The 24,777-nt window shown below is 35.5% G+C and overlaps 2 protein-coding genes and 1 pseudogene across 2 annotated transcripts; 2 read left to right on the top strand and 1 right to left on the bottom strand.

Annotated features, from left to right (window-relative positions):
- The first annotated feature begins 975 nt into the window (after positions 1–975).
- On the top strand, positions 976–3,811 carry LOC143546139 (uncharacterized). The gene is made up of 5 exons (XM_077037865.1): positions 976–1,234; positions 1,305–1,411; positions 2,097–2,538; positions 3,288–3,409; positions 3,502–3,811. The coding sequence occupies exons 1-5, from the start codon at positions 1,010–1,012 to the stop codon at positions 3,698–3,700; spliced, it is 1,095 nt and encodes a 364-aa protein (XP_076893980.1). The 5' UTR covers positions 976–1,009; the 3' UTR covers positions 3,701–3,811.
- Positions 3,812–10,088: 6,277 nt separating this feature from the next.
- LOC143546138 (beta-1,6-galactosyltransferase GALT29A pseudogene) lies at positions 10,089–11,631 on the top strand (annotated as a pseudogene).
- A 3,741-nt stretch (positions 11,632–15,372) lies between these two features.
- LOC143546136 (zinc finger protein WIP3-like) lies at positions 15,373–17,813 on the bottom strand. The gene is made up of 2 exons (XM_077037864.1): positions 17,098–17,813; positions 15,373–16,140 (listed from the first exon to the last, which is right to left on the bottom strand). Exons 1-2 carry the CDS (start codon positions 17,611–17,613, stop codon positions 15,679–15,681), a joined length of 978 nt encoding a protein of 325 aa, XP_076893979.1. The 5' UTR covers positions 17,614–17,813; the 3' UTR covers positions 15,373–15,678.
- Positions 17,814–24,777: the final 6,964 nt, after the last annotated feature.

The following is a 24,777-nucleotide window of genomic DNA, read 5'->3' as shown; positions in this document are numbered from 1 at the left end:
TTACGCTGCCTCTCAAAAACTTTTGTAACCACACAACTATACCTTTCAAGATTAAGAAACCTGCAATTTAACCGAAATCCCCATGGCGTAAGAATATGTTGGAAGAGAGAGAGAAAGAGAATTGAGGGAGATAGTTGAAACATGGGTTAAACATAAAAGAAAACTTATCATTAACCCCTTTTACTTTAACATAGTTACATATTATACTTTTTTAGTTTGATTTTAATTTAAATCATCTTATAGTTAAATATTTCATATTACCTATTAATCAAATCTAGTTAATTTGTTGATTTTGGTTTATAATTATCTTGTATTTTCTTATTTAATTAAATATTTTGTTTATCAATAATTTTTGTTGAGTAAATTCTAAAACTACTGATTATAAGAGTATGTGTTTGATTTGATCGAAAGATATCAATAAAATCATTTTAATATTTAGTTCAAGTTTGAATAAATTTACAATATTGTTAAGCAAACAAGTTTGGGTTATTTTGACCTGACCCATTTTGAATCAACTTGTTTTTTTTGTCTATTTTTGCCCCATTAATAAAAATTTTGGATTTGCCATTGCAAATGGGTTAACTAGGTGCTAGTATGTGTGGGAACAGGTAACTAAATGTTGGTACATGCGAACCGGGCTTGGAACACGTCAAACGCGTAACCAAGCGCTTAGCAAATAGCGTTACCAGGCTCTGCTATACGCGAAATGCATAATCAGGCCCCGGTAAACGCGAAACCGGCAAAAAAAAATTCTTAATATGCGTTTAAAAACATTTTGCTACCCCTGAAATTATTGGCTAGATCCGCCACTGGTGACGGGACGAGTCACTAGCACTGTCTGGATCAAGGACGTGAATAACCTTTTGCTAATATATGTAACCAGATGACCGGGCTTTGTATTTGCGAGGGGCAAAAGTGGAAGAACCTAAAAAAGGAAAGCAAACAATGCAAATACACTCCCAATACAGCCGCCAACTGAAACTCAGAACAGCAAGAACGAAGCCGCAAAATGGGTAAGAACGGAAAGAAGCAAAGAAACCAACACCAAAACCATCGTAATCGCAAGGACGCATCATACTACCTTGAAGACGATGAGCCACAAGCATTAATCCAATCTGAGCCCACTAATCTTTCCGATGAAGAACCAGAATCAGACGACCAAAACCCATCAGACGATAACGAAGATAAGCATCATCTTCCATCAAAATTCTCGCTTTATCAGCAATCTGTACAGGTATTAGTGATTTAAACAAAACCCTTGATTTAATTTGGGTTTTATTGAGTATTTTTGAATCTTGTTGCAGTCACCTAAAGGAGACATTAGTTATCTACAAATGTTCTTTTTGACTTATGTTGGTGGCAGAGCACCTCTTCATCTTCAAGAGGATTTTTGTGGCACTGCTCTCTTAAGGTTATTAATATTATTATTATTATTATTATGAATTTAATGTTATTATTATTGTTAATATTAAGGCTATTAATATTATTTTAACGTTCTGCTTGCGGTGTACGCATATAATGTATTTATGTGTGGCCCTCGGGTGAGCAAAAGTGAAATTGCACTAATTTTGACGTTTGTGAAAATAACATTAAAAGTGGTGGAAGGTTAATCAAGCATCATGTGGTCGTGTTGATAGCCGAAAGACAAGGGTACATGCACCAATCAGTCAGGGTTCCGATGGTTGTGTGTTATGTGTCTTTTGTCCAAGGCTTGATGCGAAACTACTATCGAGCCGGTGGTAGAGGTAAGGTTGTCTGTATCTTACCCTCCTCAGTACCATAGCTTTGTTATTGGTAGGATTTACTGAGTACGACGATGATGAATTGATGATTATCATGAATTTTCTGAAATTAAATGTTTCTTGATATGTATCATGCTGCATTTTGGTAATTCACTCACAATAAATGTGTTTTAAGTATCAGTAGAAGAGTAAAGCTTTAAACTTGATGATGAAAACCTTAATTCTTTTAACTGTTCATACTTTTCGAGTTTTTAAAGAAACTAAATCAATGTTAATCATAGAATTTTCCATAAATGGAAAGTATTAGATTAGAAACACTAATATGTGATTGTGAAGCACTTGATTCGATTACAGTACTGAGTGGCTCAGAAGTGACTTGAGAAGGACGTCTATAGGTTTAGATTTGGACGTTGAGGCGCTCGATTGGTGCATGGAGAATAATGTGAACAAAATCGGGGCGGATTTATCTTCTAGAATCTTCCTTTACCACGGGAACGTTTTGCAGCCTCAAGAAGCTAAATTGGTGAAATGCAGTCTTCAAGGCATGGTGCAAAATGTAACACTTGAAGAAAATGAAAGCGGTTCTGAAACCGTTGATGCAATTCCAGCTAGAGATATTATATGTGCATTTAACTATAGCTGTTGTTGTCTACATACTTGCCGTGAGCTTGTTTCATATTTCAAAAATGCCCTTCAAGCGTTGTCTAAAAAAGGCGGGATCTTTGTTATGGATCTTTATGGCGGCACCTCATCTGAATGTGAACTTAGGATGCAAAGGAAATTTCCTAATTTTACGGTAATTACATATCCTATATTATTAGGGCTATAAAAAAGCCAAGCCAGGTTGGGCTTGGACTCAAACATGGCTCGTAAAAAGCTCGAGCCAGCTTGTGTCTCGTTAGTTTTTTTTACACGTTGATACATAAAAGAACGAACCTTTATTTTAACATGCACATAATGCAAAATTTATAAAGTAGAGAATTCATAATATTATATATACTTTTTTTCCCCAATTTTTTTAAAGATTGAGAGGCAGATTCAAAACATTATATGTAGTATTATGCTTTTTACCAAAAAATTATATCCATATTATTATTATTTTTTTAAAATTTGGAGTTTAATTCAAATGAGCCAAGCGGGAGAGCATGAGCCGAGCCGACTCCAGCTCGTTAAAAGACTGAGCCAGCTTGTCTTGTTTATTTTAACGAGTTTGAAAAGTCAAACTCGAGCTCGCTCGTGGCTTTATAAAATAAAATTTTGACACACACTTAATGCAAAGTTTATGCAGTAGAGAATTTATTATATTATATGCATTACTTTTGTTTTTTCTCAATTTTTGTTAAGATCTATAGGTAGGTTCGATATAATATATGCATTAATTTTGTTTTTTGTTGCAATATTTTTATCCGTTGTTATATTTATTATATATTAAAATTTGAATTTTTATTTAAATGAGTCAAACGAGTGAGGAACGAGCGTAGCCAACTCGGGCTCGACTTGCCATTTCTTTATAATATTATCTTATATTCGTTCATAACTTGCCAGTATACATGGGAGCAAACGGGATTTGACATAATTCAAAGGAAAACAAGAATCAGTCTACATTATACTCTACATAAACATCAAAACAAGAAGTTTCGCCACGCGTTTTCATACAGCTGGAGACTGTAATACTTTTTTATTTCATTATCGTTAAAGTGTATTTTATATATTTGACTAATATCCAAACATTGGTTAATTTTTCATTTTTTTGTGTTAGGTGGTCGTTACCGGAGATTAAAGATTGTATGGAAGAAGCAGGATTTCGGTCCATTCATTTCTGGATCCGTCAAATGCCCGACAGTGAGAATATTAAAAGCATTCAAGGGTTCGGTGATGGTAAAGATATTAAATATGAAGAAGTTACAAGCTTTCAACAGAAAGATTCATGGAATGCTTATATTGTTGGTGTCTCATAATGTTTTTTTATGATAAAAATAGTTACTTTAAATCATTTTGATGTTATATGAAGAATCAACATGGTGGGTCCATTGAAAACTTCGAACAAATTCAAAAAGTTGCAGACTTGGTCTTTGTTACCAAATTTTCATTTTGCTCATTTGGTTTCAGAAATATGTATTTGTTTCAACATACTTTGAATTGACAATGCCTTAACCTTAAATGTTTCAAAGAGTTTATTATTCTTTTTTGTTTTCACTTTATTAATCTTTGAAAGAGTGAACTGCGGTTTTCATTCCTGTGGTTTGTTCAAATATGCGGTTTTAGCCCAATAGTTATAAATTTGCGATTTTCGTCCCTGTGGTTTCATTTCACTTGCAATTAAACCCAAATTTAGTAATCCCGTTAAGTCTGGTCGTTAAACTCATCAGCACGCCCTTCACGTGAGGGACACTTTTGTCCTTTCTTTTCCCTAAATACACCCCAGCCCTTCACGTGATGGGCCTTGTGAATTAGGACTTGGGTTTATTTGGAGAGTAAAGGGACAAAAATACCCCTCATATGAGGGGCACGCTGATGGGTTTAACGACTAAACTTAACGGGGTTAGTGTACTCGGGTTTAATTGTAAACGAAATGAAACCACATGGACGAAAATCGCAAATTTGAAACTATTGAAATAAAATCACATATTTGAACAAACCATATAAACAAAAACCGAAGGTTACTCTCTTTGAAATAAAGGAAAAGTGACACCACTTTCCTAGTTTCCTTTAGAGTTGCATACAAACTGCAAAGTACCATTTGCTTTATTGAGATGGGCCGGACTTCTAGTTAAAAGTCAAAACAGGCCCGTTGACTTTCTAATGTTTTTACTTTTTCATTTGATATAAGTTTTACTTTTGGGCTACATTATTTTCCCTCGTGTTGTATCTATACAAAAATGAAAGTTTATTAAAGTTTCTAAACTAACATTGATGGAGCTTCAAGAAAGTCTTGTATAGTAGAAACTCGATAAATTAATACTCGATTATTTAATAAATTCTCTAAGATAATAACTTTTTGTCGGTCCCGACTTGGGGATAGGGTGTTAAATTTATAATTCGCTAAAATTATAAGATAATACATTTTTGATAAGAGAAATCTACAATTTTCCTCCCTGGTTTATATCGTCGGGAGATGGAATAGCCACTGAAAAATAATTTGCGAACTTTGACTACCTATGTTTCTCCGGTGGGTTCTTCTGACTCCTTTCCGTTAGTTGACCGTCGTTGACTGACGAATGCCAAGGGTATTTTGGTAATCATCTCGTAATAATAATAATAATAATAATAATAATAATAATAAACGACAATAATAATAATAATAATCATAATCATCATAATCTTATCATCATCATCATTCATAATCATCCTCATGTCCTTATATCCATATCACCCTTATCTTAATCATACCAACAGCAACATAAATTCCACATCCATCCATAACAATTCATTTTTCATCTAAATCTCATTATCATCTTCATATCCAAAGCATAAACCACTTTGAAACTAATCCAACTTTCAACCTTTTCCAACAAGTGAGTTTAGGGTTTCAAGATTCTGTATTCAAGATTGTAAATTGAAGAAATTAGGAAGACGGTGGTGGTGGCGGCTAGAGAGAGAGAGAGAGAGAGATGTGTGGCGGCGATGGCTCCATGGTGGTGTAGAAGACCTGTTCGTTTTTCCGGCAACAGGATGACGGCGGTGGTGGCGCCGGCTAGGGTTACCACCAACATGAACTGTCACCGGATGAAGATGGTTGTGGTGGTAGCGGCTAGGGTTCCGGAAACAGGAAGACGGTGGTGGTGCGGCGGCGGAGGTGGCAGCTAGGGTTTCCGGGTCACCTCCGTCCAAATTCAAATCCGGACATCTTTCATTCATATTCTTGATTTTTTGGCGGTCACCTCTGTCGGAGTTATGTTTTAGGGTTTGGGGTTTATGGGTTTAGGGTTTCCGGGTTTGGTGAAGAGGTACGTTGGTGGTGGTGTGGGTATGATGATGATGAAGATCTAGGTTTGGGTAGATGATGATGGTGAAGATCTGGGTAGATGATGAAGATATGTATTTACTTTGAAGATCTGGATGATGAAGATGTGTTGTTATTATTATAAAGGGCATAATGGTAACTTCACTGAGTCAACGGTAAGTCAACTGACGGCAGAAGTCAGAAGAACCCGCTGGAGAAACACAGGGAGTCAAAGTTCGCAAATTCTTTTTCAATGGCTTCCGTCCAGCGACGATATAAAATATAAATTAATAATTCCTTATATATAGCATATTACATGAATGATTTATAAAGGTTTCTTGAAAAATGACTCAATTGTATTTCGTTTTTTGTTGAAATCAATTCCCCCTTGAATCTCGTCTCTAATTTTTATTAGCATGGTAAGAACTTCTGGTGTTGTTTTCTCATAGCTCAAAAAGAAATTGTTCAATGTGATTGCCGCTTTAATAGCTTCGTTTCGCGAAGGGGGCTCCATTGTAGAACTTTCATCATATTCTTCATCGATATCATCTTTATTAATTCCAATAACGCTTTCAATAATTTCTTCATCAGTCAACAACTGTGCAACTATATTTTCTTATGGGTGAGTCAGAACATCTTCGACATCCATTGCATTGCGATATATACATATATAAATTAATAATTATTAATTTATCGATTAATTAATAACTCTTTTAATTAATAAATTTTGGTGGTCTTAAATGTATTACTTTATAGAGTTTCTACTGTACTCAAATTGTTTTAATAGATAATGTGAATTAGCTTTCAACTAACATTGATGGAGTTTCACATGCCATCAACTTTCAACTCTACCCTATATAGATTATGAAATTAAATAATTCAAAATTATATTAATGAATTGAAGAAAAAAATTGCGGTGACATAACATCCTGCAGTGATTAATTTGCTTCAGCTAGTCGTTTATTCTAGACGAAAATTGCTTTTGATTCCAGGTGAAAGTTGCTCTTATTTGTCCGTTTTAAGAGAAAATTGTTGTAACTAATCTACTTCAAGCGAAAAAGGATTCCATTTTCACTTACCAGCACCGAAAGAATTGTATGTAAACAATAAGACGCCATGTTGTAAATGAATCTAACCGAGTCCTGAATAATCTAGAGTTAACTAGACAAATGACTTAGTAGAAGAATTATATGTAAAATCAGGCTTGTATAAAAATAAGTGAACACAAAAACATAAAGTTGTATAATTCAAATATTGTTTTATAGAATTTCAATTCAATAAAAAGAAATACACAATACATAGCATATTCAATGTATTTTAATTTAATAATCCTTTCCATAAGGTTAAACACGAAATACAACATATAATAATAAATTATGTAAAATTTTAAACACCATTGGTTGATGGAAACAATGATGACTAGATCTCATTGCATGAAAACTTGTAAGGCTGAGGGGTGTGGGGGGCGCGAGAGGGGGCGTGAGTGGGGGCGCCATCCAATAATATTGTGACGTGTGGCAGAGAGAGAAACTTGATAAGATGGGTGTTGGTAGTGGTGATAGCGCCCCGGGCCATGGTGTGGAGGGGCGCGAGAGGGGGCGCGAGCGGTTTATTTTTTTATTATTTTTTAAATGTAGTAAAAAAACGTATTATTAAAAAAACGCAAAAATTATTTAAAAAAACACACATTTTTTTGAAAATTCATATAATAAAAAAAACATACTAAAAATTAAACAAACAATAATATTTAATAATAAAACTAATCTAATACAAGATCCTCTGGTCGCCTCGCCCACAAATGTTCAACCAACTCATGTCGAAGATCCCCGTGTATCTCACGGCTCTTGATATTTGCTATGTTATGAAGTTTTTGTTGATCACTGATTGTGGACAGTTGTGGCGGAATGTCACCTTGGTAGTTTTGGCATATAGCTTTGCCCTCGTCTTCTAACGTCATGTTGTGTAGGATAAGACACGTGTAGACGACGTCCATTATCCTCTCCCGAGTCCAATAACGTATCGGGTTCGCCAGAACATAATATTGTTTTTTTATAGCTCCAAAAGCTCTTTCAATATCTTTTCTAGCAGACTCTTGCTTCTTCGTAAAATACTTCCGTTTGTCGGCGACTGGATCTGTAAAAGCTTGAACTAACACAGCCCATTCGTTGTAAATACCATCGACCAGATAGTACCCGTACTTAAAGAGTTCTTCATTTGCAACAAAAGATTGAGGTGGTTCAACCCCGTCGATAAGATCGTTGATCAAATGTGACTGATCGATAACATTAAGGTCGTTATTTGACCCAGCAACACCAAAAAAAGCATGCCAAAACCAAAGATCCTGTGACACCGCCGCCTCAAGTATGAGGGTCGGCCCTTCATGATCACCACGGTGGAACTGACCTCGCCAGGCCGTTGGACACATAGCCCATCCAACATGCGTACAATCGATGCTACCTAGCATCCCAGGAAAACCATGTTTTTCTGCGTGCACCTCATATATGCGTTGGATGTCATACGTTGTAGGTTTACGCAGATATCTCCGAGCGTAAGTCGATATGACTCCTACGTACAATATATATTAAAAAATGTAATAAATATTTAATAAAAAGTAAAATTAATGTTTTTTACCTTGGCAGAAAAAATGAAGGGATTCACGTGCAACCCTTTTCGACATCTGTAAATACTCGTCCAAAGCGTCCGACGAGATGCCATACGCTAGTTGACGGATAGCAGCCGTGCATTTTTGAAGAGGGGTAAAACCGGGAAGACCCCTAGCATCCTCCCTTTGTTGGAAAAAGGGATACCGTGCCTCTAAATCACTCGCTATACGCGTGAACAATTGCCTGCTCATTCGAAAACGAGTTCGAAAATCCGACTCCGCGTATACCGGTTGAGGGCTAAAATAATGCCTCATCAAAGTATCGTTAGCACCCGATCGATCACGCTCACGAGGTGGTGCTCTAACCCTCGGGAGTCGGGGTTGATGGGCTTGATTTTGCAAGAGATTTACCACGGCTGCGGTCAAAACTCCCCCTACATGAAGAAGCAAATCATCCTCTTCGGAGGAGTCGGAATCAGACGAGTACGACGACATTATTTTTTAAAAAAAAATGGGGTTTTGGGTGTGGTATGTATTGGTTTAGGAATATATATGTGATATATATTGTGATATATATAGAGGAATTTATTAAAAAAAATTTTTTTTTTTATTCACATTAAGCCTCCAACGGCTCTTTCACCATTCCCCAAGCACCCTCACGCGCAACAGCTCCCGCGAGCCCCCTGGCGCCTGCCTCTTTTTCCGCTCTCGCGCCCCTCTCGCGCCCCTCTCGCGTCTCGGTGGTGTGGAGCTCGCGCCCCGGGGCGCGAGCGTCTGGCCTCTTGCGCCCTTTCTAGCGCTCCACACCCCTCAGCCTAAAACTTTTCTCCAAGAAAAGTAGTAGTTATATTTACATGGCTCTTAATTCGTACTACTTTACAATGTAATGATTCATTCACCAACTAATTCCACCACATGTCACTTGTCACCATATTCCACCCCTTCCCCACACAAACCCCCCCTCCTCCCTTTTATAGTTTCATCATACCGAACGATACAAAAATTAAATAATCAGAAACAGATAAAAATAAACCGTCTACTCCACAATGCATTAACTAATACTTATATAAATATAATTTTTACCTTTATTAGCCGCCATGTATAGTGTAGGGATGCCAATATACGACACGAACTTGTTAACAAGATATGATTTAGGTTTTAATAGGTTTGGGTTTGAGTTTTACATGTTTTGTGTCCTAAACAAGTCGACCTGTTTAAGACATGTTTAAATCCGCGTCTTAACAGGTTAAAGACTTGTTAACATGGCAGTAAGCTTTATAGATTTTTAATTAAAAAAATAAAAATATATATACTCCTAAAGTCATACTTACATACAAGATTTCACTCATTCCCGTTAAAATCGGATATTATATTTTTAATGGATACTATGATTTGTTGTTTCAAGTATGTTATAAATTTGTGGTTTTTTGCTTCAAGTATGTTATAAATTATATATATAATAAAACTTTTATGCTCATTTTAAAAATTATAGTGCTTTTAAATAGGTCTTAATATATTGACATGTTAGTAAACCTGTGCGTGTTTGTATTTGAAAAAATCACACGATTAATTATCATGGTGTGTTCCTGATTAATACTACAGATCATCATATCTTATTGTATCGTGTTTGACATGTTTGAATCATCAAGCAAAGCATTTTACCAAAAGTAACACAAAATTAAACAAATAAATATTAAGAATACGTCACGTCACGTCACGTCACGTCACGTCGTATTCCTAAACTGCAGAATAGACTAAAATGGAATCTCACCTTCCCAAGATAAACAACCACTTCAATAATAATCACTCATTCACTCAGCAATTCATCGTTTAATCGTACTACAATGAAGAAGATGAATCCACCAACTTTCATCTATTTCAAATCAATTCTTTAATCTCTAACTTTAACTAGACCCATTAAACAATATGATTCTCAAGCGGTCAGTCCGCCCCTTATTCAGTGCAGTTTTCGTCTTCGCCGCCGCCGCCGTCACTCTCTGCCTCCGTATCATCGTCTCCGGCGCCGGAAGAGACCGCTATATCCTCACCGACTCAATTCCAACACACACGGTCTTTAATCAAACTTTATTATCATATGCAGCCGTGGATTTGGGCGATGTTTCATTGAGGCAAAACGTCGAACACTTGGTGGACGGCGACTTTCAAAACCCTAAATTCAATCTCCACCGTTCGTTCCGGTCAATTGGACGCTACCGGTTAGATACCGGAGCTAAGTCCGTCAGGGGTGGCCCCACCGAGCTTAATTTACACAAACTGCAGCTCAATTTCCGGCGGTGTTTACAAGACTGGTGGCGACGCCGTAAGTTTGACCCTGATGTAATGTCAAAGTCAAACATGGTCAACGTGTTGAAAGGTTCGAAATTTAGGAAGTATAAGACGTGTGCTGTGGTGGGTAATAGTGGGATTTTGCTGAAAGCTAGTCTAGGTGAAGTAATTGATAGTCACGAGTTTGTGATTCGGTTAAATAATGCGAGAATCGGCGGGTATGAACGGTTTGTCGGGTCGAAAACGAGCGTTTCGTTTATTAACAGCAATATCCTGCACTTATGTTCTCGCAGAGGCTGGTGTTTTTGTCACCCGTATGGCGATCACGTGCCGATAATAATGTACATGTCGCAACCGGTTCATTTTCTCGATTACACTGTTTGCAATTCGTCGCATAGATCGCCGTTGATAATAACAGACCCGGAACTCGACGTGTTATGTGCACGAATTGTGAAGTATTATTCGGTGAAACGGTTTGTGGAATCTGGGAAGTCGTTGGAGGCGTGGAGTGAGTCGCATGGTGGACCAGAGTTTCATTACTCGTCGGGTATGCAGGCGGTTATGGTTGCTTTGGGGTTGTGTGAGAGAGTTAGTATGTTTGGGTTTGGTAAATCGGGTTCGGCTAAACATCATTATCATACTAATCAGAAAAAGGAGCTGAGTTTGCATGATTATGAGGCTGAGTATGATTTGTATCAAGATCTTGTTAACAATCCTAAGGCTGTACCTTTTGTTTCAGATAAGTTTAAGTTTCCTAGTGTTGTTATTCATAGGTGACAATGTGGACAGTTTTTAGATGTGGTAATTGGTTTACACTTTTTTATAGATTGGTTGATGTAATCATGTTTTAAAAGGTATACAAACATACATGAATGTCATGCATGATGCTATTCATCATACTAGACATTAGACAATGACATCAATGATTTTGTGCAAATTAGACTGTTGATGTCACATCTTTTGCCATTTTAGATGGACTAAATCCTAAAACTATTTATTTCATCAACCATTGTTATGCCACTGACAGTATCAGCACCAGTAGGATCAATATCTGCAGAATATGATACAAACCTTTAATGAACAAACTAACATTAGCGAACGTAAACAAAGACATTAGGGAACGTTCACGTACACAATTGAACGTACATGACCTTTTTTCGTGTCTGTTCATTTAGTTAATCCAACGAAATTCCTTGTTCATGTTTGAATTCAACGAGTTGAGGCTTTGGACCGATCTGAAGAAAGACAAAGATCATGTGTAACCAATTCAGGGTCGTTTGACCGGTTTCATTATACCGGTTCTTGTCAAACCTGATCCTAATCGGGTTTGGCTCAGACTTCAGGATTACATACCGGACCTGTTTTTTTGTAGACTCTAATATTGAGCTTGTATAAACTGAACCTGTGGAACGTCTTTTTTCCCGTAGCCCACATATTGGCTCAATTCAGATTTTAACCCAATAATTGTGTCTATATGAAAGCATTTTTGAAAGCCGATTATAATTATTGTAGTACATTTGTTTTAAGTAAACTATTATAATTTCACAAAATCATTAAAAATAGACTTTATTTAACATATATGTTTGTAAAAAACTCCATTTATAAATGGTCAAGAAACTTTATAAGAACATTAATAAACAAATCGGCATCGTGTTTTAGCATTACAAGCTAAAAGATTTTAACGAACGCGGGTGACAAGTCAACAATGTTTTGATGCATTACAATCGACTAAGGTGAAAATAGCCTGAAAGTCTCAAAACCTTGTCTTTTGATACATGTAGTTAAACTTTGGCCATCTTATTCCTGATTTTCTATATATACTCCATCGTTATACTGTTATGAAATGTTTTGAAAGTTAAACCGTTTCAAAAATGTTTTACTTAGTTTATGAAATATGTTATTTACATGTTTACGAGTTTACATGTTTGCAAATTACTTGTTCACAAGTTTGCATGTTTTGGGATTAAATGTTTATGAGCTAGTTTACAAGTTCAGACATGTATATATTTCGATCATATTTCATACATGTATGCATTTTCTATGAGGAAGGCCACAAACTCATCATTGTGGTATAAATGGCACGCCATTATCCGTGATGGTGAGTTGAGTTCACAACATCTAAAATTTTTACCAAGGCCGGCTCAACAAATATGGCCTAAATCGAAATAAGATTTTGTGACATTTTCATGACCGTTGTTAAGAAAAAAATTGCTTATTAATAATATGTGCATGCATTATATGTTACCAAGTCACTACATTTTCTATGAGGAATGCCACAAACTCATCATTGTGGTATAAATGGCACACCATCATCTGTGGATGGTGAGTCGAGTTCAGAGCATCTCAAATTTTTAAGCTCAGTGAGCACTGAGCACCATGATACATTTTGTATAAACGCGAACGTGTATACTCAATCGTAAGAAAAAGAATATCAATATGTTACAAGGGGAATAGCTTGTGTTATTTGCCAACACGCCTATTTTGGACTAGGTACCATATGCTATCCATGTTAAATAATTGAACCATAAGGGCTTAGAGTACATACCATCACGCCAATTGGGGTGATGGAACATAGAAGATTGCTCAAGAGTATCAAAATACCATTGTACAAATTAATGCAATGAATTTATAATTTTTTAATCTTATAATGATTATCCATTTATGGAATTGTATTTTTATCATCTAACTCTATGATAATGACACATTAGCCAATTTTAGACAGGCGTGTTACAAGTATGATAAAAATGTATTGGAGTATATGATAAATGTAATAAGGCATGCTCTTGATACGGTAAGTTATCAAACTTTCCGCATAGAAACTAGTCTGAATAATGATTGTTAGGACAAGAAATTTGATTTTCAGCTTAGATGGTGCTTCAGCTTGCCTATTCTTAAGACTATCCGAGAGTTGTGGCTACGTATTGTTGGATGTATATATGCCCATGTATCAATACTTGTGACATATATATGATCCTAAAGAGTCACGCACTAAGTAATTAACACAACTTGAACGTGAAACCATGTCAATACTACGAGATGCACTATCATTTAGTAAACTAGCGAGTATGAATAGGCTACATTAGTTATATTACTTACTGAAAAGGAAATCGTCACATAATAGCAACAAAGTTTTAGTATTGTTTTAATTAGGTTACACAATTTTTTTGTCGCAATTAAGTCACTCAAATAAGCATATGCTTTTTTTTCACCTATATAACATGTATGTATGCTTTTGGAGTGTGATGGCCACTTAACATATACATAAAGTACATATGCCTAGGAGTGTGACGAGTTGAGCCGTGAGCTTGAGTTTATCTGGCGGAGTTCATGATTTGATAGAAGAGTTCAAGCCTAATTTTATATATCGATTTTGGCTAGACTTACGAGTCTAGACAAGCCACTAGTATATAAAAGTGTTAAAAATATAATTTAGTAGTAACAAATATTTATATAACAAATACTATTAGCCATACATGTTAATTTGCTATGATGAGCGTAATGCAGGCATGAATATAGGTTGTGTTCCTTTTATCCTTCACACGCTTCGTCTTTCTTGTTGACATACTAGCTAGGAATATTTAAAACTGTAAAACCCTAGTCGTCATTTGTTCTGTCAATTAACCCTTAGCCTATGAGTCTATGACATATATTATTTGTTGCTGCTCAACTATTTGGTGTTAGGGAATTTCTACAAACGAGTATCTTTGGATATTTGAGAGTCGTGTAAAAACTATCAGATCAAAGTTATTTATGGTTTCCAAATATTTTGACCAGATAAAACTCAGATTGATTTGAGCAAGACAGGAGTATGATATTTGTGAGAGTATGATGAACCAGATATTGTATCGTATGATCAAACAAAATATATTAGGGTTTGAGACAAAAGGACAATGATAACTGCTTTGCTGTTATCACTACGGTTATATATCTAATAACTTAAAATACGCTTATGTTGGTTTATTAAATTTGTAACGAAAATTAAAATAATTAATTTTCTAATACAATTTTAATTAAACAACGTTTGTCCAAAATAAAACAGGATCATCATCTAACCACAAATCATAAATATGGAAAAATGACATTTGCAAGACCCTTTGGAAGTCTGGGTTATGATTTGACATTGTGTTACTGTTGCCCCTCTTTTGGGTTGGAATTCAAGATCTTTTTGACTAAACTTAATTTAGGAAGTTTACATATAGTTTATATGACAAAGATATTATAGTTGGAGTAGGTGGACCCCTTTTTCTCATTAATCCATCCCTACATAGTAGACTTTTTATCAATTTAAACTATTTGTTCACACTTCAAATAGAAAAGAAACATTTAAATATAAGAGAGTTGGAGTAATGCCGCTGATACCGGAGATGTTGATTTTGTAGGACTAGGCCCTTTTGTCACTCGTGACAGCTCGCCTTTAGTAGTTGTGATAAAGTTTTTATTGAGTGTTAGATACTTTGATAGTTATAAAATGCTTCTTTTAAGGGTCATCTGAATTACAGACGCACTGCTGACTTGATCACCCGATCTTACATCTATAACAACGCTTTTGATTATATATTTATATATATTCTTAAAAGATCTTATTTTTTTGATAAACGAAAATATGTAGTGTAAATGCTTAAAGGAGAACTATGTTACATTCTTTTAATCGAAATTTGCTTCATTAAAATTAAGTCCTACGAAAGTATTTGATGTAGTTTGAAGGTTTAAAGTACTGTTAACATGAATCAAAATAATGTCATAAACATCTCATGTAACAAACAAGCATAAGCCATAAATTTAGTAGCCGAAGAAACAACATTAAAACGAAAGTTGTAAGTTACCAAAACACAAAAAACGGAATTATAGATTCAAATGGTGGAAATCAACCGCTAACTATGAAGCCCGTAAATTTTCTCTAATCAAGGAGAGACATTTCACCTACTCTTTTCCTCTCACTTATGAAAAGATGAAAATTTATGGACTTCAAGGCTTTAAGAGGATTTCCTGCCTTATTACAACAATACTCATGAGAAAATTATAAAGAAGGTATTGATTCTACTAGAACTCTAATGATTGTTACTAGCAATCTTTAAAGTGCTAATAGCATCAAACTATAAATAGTTTCATTGGCTAATTAACTTCGATAAACGTGTGATTTCATCGTCAGAACCTGTAACACATTCTTTGTCATCATGATCAAACCCTTCAAGACAAGGATGCGGTGAGTGCCCATTCCCAAAAGCGCGTATGTGATCCTTGAGTGATCTTTTATGCTTAAAATCCGATCCACAAGTGCAATACCATAACTTGCCACAATTCTTCTCATGTGTCCTCCAATCTCCCTTGACCGCGAACTTTTTGGTACAATATTTCCTACATGTAAACGGTTTAGCCCCGTGCTTTCTCTTGTAGTGCGTTTGAAGCGTGCGAAAATCCTTCAACGGTTTGGCTCGAGGGTGGTTGATGTTATTCTTGCACCCTTGAACACAACAATAGCATGGAAGTCTTAGCATGGCTGCTGGTTGTGTGCCTTTAAGTGAGTCTGGCCCTTTCCTATATTCAGAACCATGCCCCCACATGTGCATCTATTAAGCATGTCAAAATATTATAAATATCATTTGCCATGTTATTATCTGTGACCGCAGTTTCAATAGCAAATCGGAGTGTTGCTTATTTAATAATATCAATCATGGCCACGTTCATGGGATCAACAGTCCATTTGAAAAACGGGCAGCATTTTCAACATAAACATGGTCAACATATATTCGGTCAGTCTTCCACTATAATAAAGTTGCTTCATTTTTTTCTCAATTTCAAGTTTTCAACTACTCAAAGGATGTTAATGAATTGATTATTTCAATAAAGGGCTACAGTATCTAAAATTTCATCATGCATGAATCATGAATCTATGAATGATATTGTTCCAGAATTAGGTCCTTTTTTGGTAAATAGAAAAAAATATTTGGATCCTATCATGTAGAATATGATAACACATTTTTATATGTTTTCTCTTAAAGACAACCATATATACTTATATGAACACTGCGGATGATTCATGTGTTGCGGTTCCTTAATCTTGACTTGTTGCTCGTCTGGTGGTAGCAATTCCAATAGAAATTTGAGAGATTAAGAGCTTCATGAGGAGTTGTGATAAGAGGTGAAAAATCGAACATTAAGCGATACATAAATTAGTCAAACCCTAAAATTATTTTATACCAAATTAGGATCAACATAGTTCTTTTAACACCCGGACCACCTGAATATTTATTGGAATATTTGTTTGTATGATTGATGATCTAGGCATGTCATGTTACAAAATGTCATAAATTAAATATGAAATTATTTATAAAGCAAATTGTGGATGATCATCTTAATTATTAAACACTTTTTTATGTTATTTAACAACTCTTAGAAGCAATATATGTGCAGCAAAGAATCAAGATTATATGTATGTATATATATAATATAATATCCATATGGAAAGAAACCCTAATTGAGATAATTTAATAGAATGTAAATATACTATATATGGAAAGGCATACCTGCATGTTATTGTACCTATTGAAGGTCTTGTTGCATATGGGACAAACAAACTGCATAGGTCCAACAAGGATTTGAGATGTTGTCGGTATCCAAAACCTTGTTTGATCATGATCACTCTTAACGTTGTACCCATGGTTATGCTTATCATTAAAGTTCATCTTCATATCTGAATTCTTCTGTTCATCTTCTTCCTTAAACTCATCAAACAACTTTTCAGTGATCACCGAATGATCACTTGCGGTTTCTATACTATAACAAGGTAAACCGATGTTTAGCGCAATTGTCACTTTATCGAAGTTATCTTCTTCTTTGATCTTTGAACCTCTATCGTCTTCATCTTGATTATTGAGTAATTGACTTAGTAGAGGTAGACATTGTATTGTTTCACCGCGGAAATCTTGTTCTCTAGAGAACATCATGGTGTCATGGGAATTAGAGGATGACCATGATGATGACGAAGACGACACCGATGATGGGTTGAGCCATCCAAAGAAAGGTGAAACTTCAAAGCACATGGTGTTTAGTTTATGGTCATGGAGAAGAGAAAATAGAGTGTGAAATGGTTTATATAAAGGGTTGATTATACCTATCAATGAATGAATGGTGGTGAGGTTTAATTGGATTGGTTTGGTGAGTGTTTTCTAGAGAAAGACATAACTAAGTGGAGCTAGATTGGGCAAATAGTTGATTGGCAGAAAAGGACCCTAAGGTTTATCAATAGCAATGTTGTAAAAGTCGCTAGGCGGTCCCTAGGCGGCCGACCTCCTTGGAGGAAGTACTTGGGGAGTACTCGGACATGATAAATATAAAGAAAATTAATTTTTGGGTAATATATATATATATATATATATATATATATATATATTTCAAATATCATAAGTTTACTAATATTTATAACAAACTAATTGAATATCAATATAAATAAGAGAAATACATTTTAAACACCAAAATTGTTTTAAAAAATGTTAATCATTAATTAAAAAAATGATATCTGTTCTTAATATTATAGAAATACGAATTATATTGTAATTTTAAGTGAAAATAGACCCAAGTTAACCGACTCGATGTGATTCTGGCTAATGTTGATCACCTTTGAACAATTTTTAGTAACTAGGCGGAGTTAAAGAAACTCTCATCGGCACCATACCTTGTAGCGAGTACTCGAAGAGTACTCGGCCTTGTAGACCTACTTTTACAACAATGATCAATAGTTATATTTATATGATGGTCTATATTGATTTGTAATTTAACGTATACGTAACTAATGATATATTCTATTAGAGCATTCCATTAGGGGAGTTTGATCGAATATGTTTTTAAGAAAAAAAACGTTATGATAGAAAACATACTTTTTCGTAAAAGGATATATAGAGCCAAACGATTGGATGCGATTAGAAAAGAGGGGAGATAGAAACGAAAAGAAGGTGTTATGAGCGACTTGGACAAGTGAACAGTTTGATGCTAAGGTTGGTGGCTCGTGTTTTAGTCCCCTCATTGGGGTTGATCTTGGAAAACTTTTATTTGATATTCACATGACTCAATTGTGAAAGGTGAAACTACCATTAGATTGTGATAGCTCTCAACTAATTAAAAGAAGTCGTGATTCGTTATTTTACCAAGAATAGTTAGGATTGCGCCTATTAATTATATGTAATTTCGTTTCATATGTGGTTACATGAGCACATACAAGCTATAGGATTGAAAAGACTTAGACGATGCCCACTAGACTGTGAAAGAATAGCGCACATGGCGTTTTGTGCTGATTAAAGAATTATTAAACTCTCTAATAATATAAAAGAAAATAAGAGGTTAAGTGTCTCATATGCTAATACTTGAATATCTGGTATCCTCATTGCAAACTAAGACTTGAGAAACCCTACCCACCATTTATTTATTTAATTAATAAACCTGATGTAAGTTAAAAAGTTGTCATGGAATTTAAACAAAATGTATGCTATGCTTTATGTAACTGATGCCTTTAATATTTGTTGGTCAATACCTACCTAAGATTTGTATAATGTAAAAGAAAAATAAGAAAAATATTTATCTGAGCTTACGACAAGATATGGCACCAGGGCTGGACCCCGAAAGGGGCGAGGAGTGCGACTGTCCTCGACCCGATTGCCTGAGTAGGTCTAGAATTTTGAATACATTTGTGTGTATTGAAAAAATTTATATTTCTTAATGTTTAAACTCAATTACCAAATTCATTTAAGCCAATTTTTATTTTAAAAAAAAAAAAAATAAAATAAAATAAAAAAATTCACAACCCAAAACATAACCTAATAAACTCATTTAAAAGATTAATTGTTTACTTAATAAAAAACCTTTTTACTTAAGACCCAATTTTTTTCTCGACATCAACTTAAAAGCTGCTTAAAAGCTTTTAACGATTCTCTAGAAGGCTAGATATACATCAAATACATGACCTTAATTATAGCGTACAAAAGATCTTTTGGAAAATACAAGTCTTCAACAATAGTCATTAGTCAACAACGCGTTATTATTTTACAAGAAATTGTGGGTATTTCAGTTTTCTATCATAGACTTATAAACTCATAAATGCATCAATTAATTCTTTTAGCTTTGTTGGCAATTAAAATCGCAAAACTGTTTTTGTATTAAAGGGATTAAACCATCACACTTTTACAAGACACTTTAACCACCTATTTATACTAAAACATATAACATAAAATCTGCATGATCTAGAACAACTTGCATAACTAGTTGCAAGTTACAACCTTATTTTTCTAGATATGCTAACTTTCATTATTTTAACTTATCTAATATAACAACTTGACACACAAGTTGTTTACCTTACCTATTACAAAATTACCCTAGGTTTAAAAGCTTTAACAGCAGTAAAATACCAAGGGTTGCAGCTGACCCGTTTCATAACCTGTGAACATAACGATTAAAACTAACAATCACCCCCTTAGTCGTTTAATGTTCACAGTAGCGTAGCGTCATCATCTTCTTGGACTAGATTGGCCTCTTCAAAGGCATAGTGACCAAATTCCTCACATCCATAACACATGACCCGCGATTTATCACGTCTTCCTTTTGGCTCTCGTCCTTCACCTCTCGAACCAGACAAGCTTTCACGGCCTCTTTCTACTTCGCGATTCCGGCTTCTTCCATGACAACATTCACAATTGCCACATCTTCCTTTAATCCGTTCTCTATCACGAGTGAGCAACAATTTTTCACGAAAACTTTCAGTTGAGTCTTCAATTTTCACACGCTCCTCATAAGCCTTCAAACGTCCCACCACCTCTTCAAACGCCATATTCTCAATGTCTGAGTATTGCTCAATCGAGGCAACTATTGGCAAGTATTTCTTTGGCATGGAATTTAGAAACTTTCTCACTACAAGCTCTTCATCAAGTGAAGACCCGAGACTTTTGTACTTTGACTGCACCCCGCTTAACTTTCCCGCGAACTCGTCAATCGTCTCTGTCTCAGTCATCTTCATTGCTTCCAACTCACTTCTAAGTGTTTTGCAAGCGAGCCTTTTGAACCCTCTCGGCTCCCAAATATCTGACCCGTAGTGCTTCCCACACATCATTCGGATCCTTGTGCTTTGATACTTGAAGAAGAACATCTTCAGGTATCGACTGATATATCATGGCATTTGCCATGAACTTCCTTCTCTCTTCTACCGCACCTCCCGTCACAGGATGTATGGCCTCTCGCAAACCGTGCGCTGCCAAGATTGTCTCCATCATAATTGACCATGCAGTATAGTTTGTTGTGGTCAGTTTTGGGCATTGCAAACTCACGTTACTCGGCTCACGGGTTGGTACAACAGAATTTGCACCTTCTGCGATCTTCACATCACCTTCTGCCATCTCCAAACCAAACTACCTGATCACCCGTTGGTTACAAATACGCTCCACGCAGATTGTTGGTTGTCGTCTACTTTCTCTCAACTACAACCTCACTCAGATTATGATCACTCTCTGAACAGAAACTACAACCTGAATCACTCAGGCCTTCGCCTTGGCAGTTGTTCCACACAACCAGCCCAACTCAGTCGTTTCACACGACTAAACTGTCTCACGCACACCTTCTGGAAGCTGTTCACAGCCCCTCCGATTTTTCCTGCAGCTTTCACAATTCGATATATCACAGATCGATTTCATCAGCCTCAATCGACCACAGCAAACCTTGCTGATAACAGTCTTCTTCACAAACGATGTATCACATATCAGTTCTTCAACAGCCCTTGAACCAGTCACAAGTCCTGGGTTGGGTGGCAGTCAGCCTTCTTTTCTTTTTTTCTTTAACAGCCCTTTGATCTTGCAGCTCTGATACCAATTGTTGGCAATCAAAGTCACAAAACTTTTTTGTATTAAAGGGATTTAACCACCACACTTTTACAAGACACTTTAGCCACCTATTTATACTAAAACATATAACATAAAATCTGCATAATCTAGAACAACTTGCACAACTAGTTGCAAGTTACAACCTTATCTTTCTAGATATGCTAACTTTTATTATTTTAACTTATCTAATATAACAACTTGACACACAAGTTGTTTACCTTACCTATTACAAAATTACCCTAGGTTTAAAAGCTTTAACATCAGTAAAATACCAAGGGTTGCAGCTGACCCGTTTCATAACCTATGAACATAACGATTAAAACTAACAAGCTTCACCAATCCATGCCCTGAAAATATTAGAAAGAAAGTTACTTCGTCGGACCAAATTTTAATTTTCATGATTATTTAGGATTAATCAATTAACAAGTCATTTATGAACGAAATAACCGAGTTTAAAAAAGATAAAGTTTTTAAAATGGACCTACTTTAGAAATTTTTTTTATTTTTGTCTCATATTTTAGAATTCTAAAATTGTACCCCTCTAACTCATCTTTAAACATATATTAGGAAGTCTATATAGTACGTTGTAAAAGACGTGTTAGACTTCCTAACACATGGTCAAAGATAAGTTAGTCTCAAAACACATGATCAACGACATGTTAGCATTCAAACACATAGTCAAAGACATATTAGCCTTTTGTTTGTTTATTTTTTTTCATGTATATTACTATAACAAATTCACTTATATTTGGTTTTTCTTTTATAACTTTTAATATATAAACTTTTATATTATTTCAAATATATCGACGATACATGCTTATTTTTATCTATATTTTGACATAAATTTTATTTAAAATCGTGCGGGGTCAAATTTTATTGAACATTTCGATATTAATTTGACACGGCTCAAGTTTGAGTACGTTTATATCGGTCCATAGATAAAATAAGCATGTCTCGTTGGTATATTTGAAATAATAAAAAAAAACTTTATATATTAAAAGTTATAAAAGAAAAACCAAATATAAGTAAAATTAGTTATAGTAATATAATATTAAAAAACAAACACAATGCTAACATGTCTTTGACTATGTGTTTGAATACTAACACGTCGTTGACCATGTGTTTTGAGGCCTGACTCATCTTTGACCACATGCTAGAAGTCTAACACATGGTCAAAGATGAGTTAGAGAGAGACATTTTTGGAATTTTGATGTTTGAGGGACAAAAATGAAATCTAAAGTTTGGGAGACATTTTTTGAATTCTAAAGTTCGGGGGACAAAAATGATATCTCTTTCCAAAGTAGGTCTATTTTGAGAATTTTCCCATTAATAAAATCATATAAAACCCTAGCATGTGTTGATGGGTAATGTGCCATTGCGAGCAAAATAGTGGTGGCGGTTTAAAAATAAAAAAACGTAGGTTGTGATGGAAGGTGACTTGGGTTGTTCACCATTCGTCGAGGTCATGGTCCACCATTCAAGCTAAACTTTCGAGCCCGTGTCATTGGAACCGTATAGTTAAGATTTATTCGGTAGTGTGGAGATGGGAATAGAATTGAAGAATGGTTTCTGAAATGAGGTTAAAGATGAAAAAAAAGCATGATTTTGGTTGGATCGGTGGCTTGGGCTGCTATTTTGTGTGTTCAATTCCAGAAATTATCTAATATATATAATTTACAAGTTTGGTGTCGCTAAGTTGCCATTGGGCCAGTTGGTGACACCTTGTTTGTCCACACCATTTTGCTTTTTGTTTTGTTTTCGTTTTGTTAGCGTGACGAAAATTGACCCAATTCGCATAGACTCAACGTCTCAACGTTCAGGACTGACAACGCTTAGTTTTACCAACGCCCTAGTTTACCGACTGACACCACCCCACTGGTCCACTCAATTTTTATATATTTTTCCCCTTTTTTAGCTCGGGTACCGTAACGTACATAGCCGAAACCGACCAAATTCGTGTCCAGTTATCGCCTCAATGCCTGGACTGACAACGCTTGGCTTTACCGTCGTCCCGGTTTATTGATCAAACAAACTTCAATTTAAATAATTTATCTTTTTTATATGTTAATTTGACGAAAATATACTTTTTGGACGCTAAGGTTTTACTAATGGTGTCTATATCGTAAAGAACGTAAATGATACTAACTGAATTCGCGTCAACTCACCGACGTAACGCTTGAGTTTTACCAACACCCGGATTTCAACGTTGAGGTTTTTTCTAATTGCCCGCCGGGTGAAATTCTAGTTGTTTTCTATTGAAAAATCAAAGGGTTGTGTTGTGGCTGATCGGTTATATGTGCTTCAAGAGTGGATTTGTGGGAAACGGGATTGGTCTCGTGAGCTAGCAGGGGTAGTTGAGATTGAGGAATAACCTTGTCTTCTTCAATTGTGTCAAGACATTAGAATGGGTCCAGGGGATGATAGGGTGATTTGGTTGGGTGATAAAGCAGGTGGCTTTTCGATCTGCGATATTAAAGTAAAGATTGTCGCGAACGCCTACGCCGAGCCGGAGTTTGTGTTCGATTGGAATCGTTCCTAGGAAGGTAAGTTCTGTGGCGTGGCATGCAGTTCCTGATCGGCTTCCAACTTTTGTTGTTTTGGCGAAAAGGAATATACAGTACACTCAAACCCATGCATGATATGCGATGAACTAGAGGAGTCGGTGAAGCATATTTTTATTTCTTTCTTGAATAGTTTTCGGGATTTGTTGGAGGTTCACAAATTCTCGAGGTTTTCTAGAGACAAAGAAAACGTTCTTCAAGCAGTTTGTCTAATTGCGGCGTGATGTTCATGGAAGAAGAGGAATGCTCTTGTCATAGTAGTGTGCCTATTCAACTTTCGAGTTTGGTTGAAGAAATAAAAGCCTTGAGGAGGAGTCTCACATGGAGGATTAGTGTCGTTTTAAATTGTAATTTTTGCAATTGGGTGATTGTGGTTGGCTCTGTTTTTGTTGTTTTGGTACTTGTATCATTTCTAGCTCTTGCTAGTCTTTATTATATTTTCTTTGTTGATAGTTAAAAAAAAGGTCTTTCATATGATTCTTAATTAAAAGACTAAACTTGCACAGAAAATGAATAAAGTCTAAACAAAATGGGAATGCATAGTTATATGTTTTTGATAAACAAAATCAACTAATCCACTTCCATTTTAATTCTTCTATGATGTGACAAGGTTAAATCATAACATGTTGTGATAAAGTAAATATATGGAAACAAAGTGAAAAGTGTACATTCAAAACACAAATTATAAAGTATGGTGGACTGGGCGTCTACGATCAATTGGACCACATGTATCGACCGTTCTAGACTTCAACACTCGTGTGCTGTATTTTGGCTTATAAAAAGGAAG

This window comes from Bidens hawaiensis, unplaced genomic scaffold, assembly GCF_021521415.1.
Source record: "Bidens hawaiensis isolate Kalapana, Puna unplaced genomic scaffold, B.hawaiensis_p1.1 tig00014233_1, whole genome shotgun sequence".
Lineage (NCBI taxonomy): Eukaryota > Viridiplantae > Streptophyta > Magnoliopsida > Asterales > Asteraceae > Bidens > Bidens hawaiensis.
The sequence above is the reverse complement of the archived record's forward strand: the minus strand, read 5'-3'. Positions and strand labels throughout refer to the sequence as shown.

Bases quoted from the DNA above. Each gene is read 5' to 3' on its own strand.
- LOC143546139 (XM_077037865.1), top strand. From the start codon at position 1,010: ATGGGTAAGAACGGAAAGAAGCAAAGAAACCAACACCAAAACCATCGT. The intron at 1,235-1,304 runs GTATTAGTGATT...ATCTTGTTGCAG, and splicing joins TTTATCAGCAATCTGTACAG to TCACCTAAAGGAGACATTAG. The intron at 1,412-2,096 runs GTTATTAATATT...ATTCGATTACAG, and splicing joins TGTGGCACTGCTCTCTTAAG to TACTGAGTGGCTCAGAAGTG.
- LOC143546136 (XM_077037864.1), bottom strand. From the start codon at position 17,613: ATGTGCTTTGAAGTTTCACCTTTCTTTGGATGGCTCAACCCATCATCG. The intron at 16,141-17,097 runs GTATGCCTTTCC...CATGCTTAATAG, and splicing joins ATAGGTACAATAACATGCAG to ATGCACATGTGGGGGCATGG.